Raw genomic sequence first — 5,909 nt, forward strand, 5'->3', positions numbered from 1 at the left:
TATAATTGCTATCATTTCTCTTCACAACTTAAGAAGTGCTAAGGTCTTTTATTATATCCGCCTTAAGAAGCGAGGTCCTGTGATCAAATTTTCATCACTGCACCTAACTTCTTGAGGCCATCGCACAAGAGTTTTCATCTGGACCTAACCCGGTCCTGTGTAAGCAGTATCAAAATGACCCTAGGGATTAGTAGTGGTGTCAAAGATCCCGATACCCTGGATATTAAAAAAAAAAAGCAAAGGTCTTTTATTATATTTTTTTATTCTTGCCTTATAGAAGGATTAGTGGATTTTATTATTCATACATACCTTGTGTAGGATTAGTGGATTTTCATTCTTAACTTGTGTAGAATGATTAGTGGATTCTCTTCCTCCTTACAGACCTCACCATTCACCAGTCTCTATATATAGTTTTTCAAGTTGATAACTGGATATACATACTGTGTCCACCAATCGGCATTTTGATGGAAAGCTTCAGACATTCTTTGGAGTGACTGACAGAGCTTGCATCCTATTTCTTTCAGGTTCAGCATTTAGGTCTCATTTATTTGGATAAATCTAAGAGTCTTGCTAAGGTAACAACGTGAAAGTTAAGTTTCCTTTTCCCTTTTCTTCTCACTCTCTCTAATTCTCTATGTGCTTATGCATTTGCACTCCTTTTCCTGTGACAGAACAAAGATGAAATCAACAAAGTCTAGTGCTTCAAATATGATTGTTCCTAAAGTTCTTGCAAAAGATAATTATGAAGACTGGAAGATTTATATGAAGAGCTATTTGTTAGGTCAAGGCCCTTGGGACATTGTGGAGGGAGTTGACTGTAAACCTGAAACTACCTCACCTGAGTTCAAGATTTGGAGAGAGAAATGGAGAGGCTTTACATGCCAGTCTAATTTCATGTGATGAGCAAGTGTTATCTATCATTCGGGAGATAGTCTCAGCCAAAGATGCTTGGGATCAGTTAGCCCTTATGTTCCAAGGAATGACCAGCCAATTTGGAGAAGGTATGTAGTAGTTAAGCTATCATCAATTACACACTAGGCACACCTTGGGCTGTAAACTCATCAGTAGATCCATCAGTAAATCCAAGGGGGTAGCACAGTTGGTGAGCAATGAACTTGGTACGAGCCATAAACTCGGACGTCCTAAGTTCGACTCCTACTAGGCACACCTTAGACCACTCACACGAGGGTGTTTAGTGCTCTTCACTGCCTTGAGTGAAAGTTGGATGGTTCTCATTCAACCCCAGTATAACCTGGTCCATGCGGTTGTGGGGTCAGTATGGGCCTGCGGGGCTAGTCAAGCTAAAGGCCTAGATACCCGTTATTAGTACCCAGGAAAAAAAAAAAAAAAGCTATCATCATGTATACTCAAATGAAGAGTTTGGATTCGCTCCCAAAATGTGATGGGTGGGGACATAACGTGGGACCCACATCCCATGGAGGATCCAAATCTGTCCCCACCCCCTACATATTGGATTACAAGAACTTTCCTGCTACCTAGGCAAAAAATGGAATCTAGATCTTTGAGATTCTATTTCTTTGACTGCCAGCCCGAGTTGTAGGAAAGTTTCAGCAACCTAGGTAATAGCAAAAATTTTAACCTTATTTCGGCGAAGAACTCTTAGGCTGCATTTGGTAGTCATTCAGTTTCAGAAACGACATTTCGTGTTAAAAACAGAATTTTCAGTTTCTGTGCCAAAATGCCATTAAAAGAGAGAGAGAGAGAGAGAGAGAGAGAGAGAGAGGCCACGACCATCTCCCCAGACACTATTGTTTGAGGAATCAGATTGTATTGATTGATTGGTATTGGTCTTGACCAATTTTGATTCTTGATCGATACCAACATACCGTATCAATTGTATCAGACAATGGGTAAATCATTAATTTTCTTTTAAAATGAACCTAGGGATATTTCTATCCAATCCCGGGTAATCCAAATCAGGACCAGATCAAATTGCCACCTTCCAATAAAACGATCTCAATCCTATGGCCAACTAAGTATTGAATCTATTTCAAAAAATTCAAATATTGAACATGACTAACTTATCTTAGTTCACATTAATTATTACCTGAAAAAGAAAGAGTTGACTATATCCATGTTCGACTCACAGGTGCCCCAGTCTACAATGAAAGAGATATACCCAGTCTTGATGTGGGTGATACAAAATGGGATCACTTTACCATTGAAGGTCTCTCTCTCTCTCTCTCTAGCATGCAATTAGATTATTTGGGTTTTTAAATTTTAATAGTATCCCTCAAAATTTATCTCTCATATGTTATTATGTTGCAGCCAGTTGCTGGTTATATGGAGTGGTTTGGAGTGGACTCAAACTATTAGGTAAGGGATCTGCTTTTTCCTCTTTCGCATAGAGGAATTTTCAGTACCAAACTTTTTGTTTCCAGGAACATTTTGATTCTTTGAAGGCCCTGAGTCCCTAGACACATTTTCCTTGCTTGTTTCTTATGATAATTTTGATATTTGGAACCTAATTGCTTATGTTTTCTAGTTTTTTCCTTCACTATTTGGGTCTTAATATTCTTTTCATGATTCTATCATAGTCCCAGATATCAAAAGCATTCACAATAAGAAGAGAATCCATGCCCAAGCCTTTAAATTACTCAAATGCATTTGTTCCCAAATTTCAAGTTTGGATGAACCAGAAGAACTTCTAGCAGTTCAAATGTATGAAAGCCTTTTCACTGCTACCAAGTTAGGGATTGTTGAGATTGTTAATGAGCTTATAAAGATAAATCCCAACTTATTACTCGTTCCAGATAAGCAAAATCAAAATGTATTTTCAGTTTCAATTCTATATCGGGGAGAAAAAATCTTCAATCTCATCTGCGGAATAGAGGGACAATTGGCTTTGCTTTCACCTTTAACAGGTAATGACCAGAACACCATATTACATTTAGCTGGAAAATCTCCCCCTTCCTCTAATGAAGAGGATAAGTTGCCAGGTGCTGCTTTGCAAATACAACAGGAGCTGCAATGGTTTAAGGTAAAATTCATCTTTCACTTTCTATCTATCTCATAGTTGATAGTGAAGTAAAATCTTATCTCACCTTGGAAGTAGGCAATCTTGCCAAATCACGTAAATCTCATCTCACTGTAGAAGTAGGAAATTTTACCAAACCATATAAATCTTTATTTTCTACACAAATAACACCTTTTTTTCTAAACATTTGTACCATCATCACAAGAGGTGGAGAAAATAGTACCATCATTTGTTAGGGAATTTCCCAACTTAGAGGGCTTCAATCCTCGCGAGGTGTTTACAGAGGAGCACAGAGAATTAGTAAAAGAAGGGGAGAAATGGATGAAGAATGCAGCCAATTCATGTATGGCTGTTGCAGCACTAATTGCAACCTTCACATTTGCAGCAGCCTTTACTGCTCCAGGAGGATTTAATCAAGACTCAGGCTTTCCCATATTCCTGATGAGACACTAGTTATTCTTTCTTTTTATAATATCAGATTCATTATCACTCTTCTCTTCTTCCACTTCAGTGTTGATGTTTCTATCCATCTACACATTGCGTTACGCAGAAGAAGATTTTCTCGAGTTGTTGCCGAAGGGATTGATCATTGGTCTTTCTACCCTTTCCTTCTCTATAGTGACAATGATGGTGGCCTTTTGTGCAACCATGTTCCTTATCCGCAGTAAACACTATAAGTGGGTTGCCATTCCCATCACTTTGGTTGCTGGTGTCCCAGTTACATTGTTTGTTTTGTTGCAATTTCCCCTGTTTCTTGACATGGTTCATTCCACATATGGTCCTGGATTATTCAATAGGCCTAAAAAATTAAGACCTTGGAATTCTAAAAGTTTACTACTACATCACTATCATGAGTTTGCTTTTCCATTTTCTTTTCTTCTGTTTTGTTAATTTGTTAGAAAGGGAAGAAAACCTCTCTCTCTCTCTCTCTCTCTGCTATTGCATTTACTACTCTTCTTTTCGATTCTGTGACAGAGCAAGGATGAAATCAACAAAGTCTAGTACTTCAAATATGATTGTTCCTGAAGTTCTTACAGGATATAATTATGGAGTCTGGATGATTTTTATGAAGAGCTATTTGTTAGGTCAAGGGCTTTGGGGCATTGAGAATGGAATTGAATGTCAACCTGAACCTAGTACTTCACCTGATCAGTTGAAGAGTTGGAGAGAGAAAAATGGAAAGGCTCTACACGCCATTCTAATTTCATGTGAAGAGCAAGTGTCATCTTTTGTTGTGGGTATAGTCTCAGCCAAAGGTGCTTGGGATCAGTTGGCCCTTATGTTTGGAGGAATGTCCAGCCGATATGGAAAAGGTATGTAGTAGATAAGCTATCATCTGTTAATTCTTATATTTTAAAGTAAAAATGACAGGTGTTGGATCCTCACATGTATGAATTTGACAGGAAATATGGTGGACGACCCAGTCCATGATAGAAGATACCAGGACTTATGTCAGGCTGTGTTTCGTGGTGACTGGAAAATAACCAAAAGTCTCCTGTGTCAACTTCCTGCTCATGCAAACGACTACTTGACTGCAATTGTTTCACCAAATTTGGGAACACTTCTTCATGTTGCAGTTTCGGCTGGGCATTTGCAGCTCGTAGAAAATTTGGTGGAGTTGATGACCAACAGCCCAGATGCCTTAACCACAAGAAGTTCGTTTCCAACTCCCCTTCACTTAGCTGCATGTTGTGGATTCACCAAGATTGCAGAGGTCCCGGTGAAAAAGAGTTCATATTCCTTGCAAATCCAAGACCCCTATGGCCTTATACCAGTTGCTAAGGCCAATTTGGACACAAGGACACCACACAATTCCTTTACTCAGTGACTATCAAAGAAGCACTAATTGAGGGAGACGGCAAGAATGGTGCTACACTTCTTAATGCTGCAATTTTGTATGAGATGTACGGTATGTACCCACCCCTTAAAAAAATAATAAAATAAAATAAAATAAAAGTGGGTCTAAGTGATTGAACAAGGGTGTGAGCCATTCTTATAGTAACCAGATCCTCTCAAGCACGCATCCAATAGCTAGGGGTGTATGCCCGATGCTGCATTTCAGCTGTATAATATGTGCGGAATACGATCCCTGTCCATACTTATCTCACCCTTACTACTTTAGCACATAATGAGTTGAGTAAGAGTTTCAGATTTGTTATAAAATGAGGGGAAGTGAAATTTTTATAATCATTACCCCATGTGAATATGTCATTAATATCAAATCATTTTATATTTATTTATTAAATTTCACTTAAATTTATATCCAAATCCTTTGCTATAAAATGTAAACTAAAAATTATATATAAAATGTTTCATTACTAAATATGAAAAAAAAATTAAATTATTCAATTTATATAATAATATACAATCTCTTAGGATAATGATTACAAATTTTTTTTTTTAAGTTTAAAAATTTTACTTTCCTTCCCTTTAAATTTTCCTTACAACCAAACATAGCCTAAGGGATTAATGTATTTATATATATCGGGCAATATTTTTGGCCCTTGGATCAGCTGATGCGAAACATTTTCTATTTGTCATTACCTAATGAAGGCCCTTAGGCTACTAGGATGGTGACAGAAGAGAGGTGGCTCGGTGATGCCTGAAGAAGGTAGCTAAGGGTAAGGGTGTGTGGAAATGTAGTGTGGACAACTCGAAATAGAGACCTACGGCTATGACCTGCTTTGGCGAGTCAAGTACAAACCATGTCAGACCAAGTTGATGTCCATGGTTGGAGTTGGACTCATCATCTTAAAAAAAAATAATAATAATAATAAAAAATGGTGGAATTAGAAATTGGATATCATTAAATTTTGTTCCTTAAAAAAAATAAATAAATAACGTTACCTAGTCGTGTTCCCCTATGCCCTCTCACAACGGGTACAAAATGAGCAAACAGTCCCATGTTAGA

The 5,909-nt window shown here is 37.7% G+C and overlaps 1 protein-coding gene across 1 annotated transcript; it reads left to right on the top strand.

Annotated features, from left to right (window-relative positions):
• The first annotated feature begins 2,069 nt into the window (after window positions 1-2,069).
• Window positions 2,070-5,094, top strand: LOC122058708. The gene is made up of 5 exons (XM_042621369.1): window positions 2,070-2,188; window positions 2,290-2,337; window positions 2,559-3,001; window positions 3,974-4,311; window positions 4,402-5,094. Exons 3-5 carry the CDS (start codon window positions 2,940-2,942, stop codon window positions 4,824-4,826), a joined length of 825 nt encoding a protein of 274 aa, XP_042477303.1. The 5' UTR covers window positions 2,070-2,188; window positions 2,290-2,337; window positions 2,559-2,939; the 3' UTR covers window positions 4,827-5,094.
• The last annotated feature ends 815 nt before the right edge of the window (window positions 5,095-5,909 follow it).

Source organism: Macadamia integrifolia, chromosome 13 (genome assembly GCF_013358625.1).
Source record: "Macadamia integrifolia cultivar HAES 741 chromosome 13, SCU_Mint_v3, whole genome shotgun sequence".
Classification (NCBI taxonomy): domain Eukaryota; kingdom Viridiplantae; phylum Streptophyta; class Magnoliopsida; order Proteales; family Proteaceae; genus Macadamia; species Macadamia integrifolia.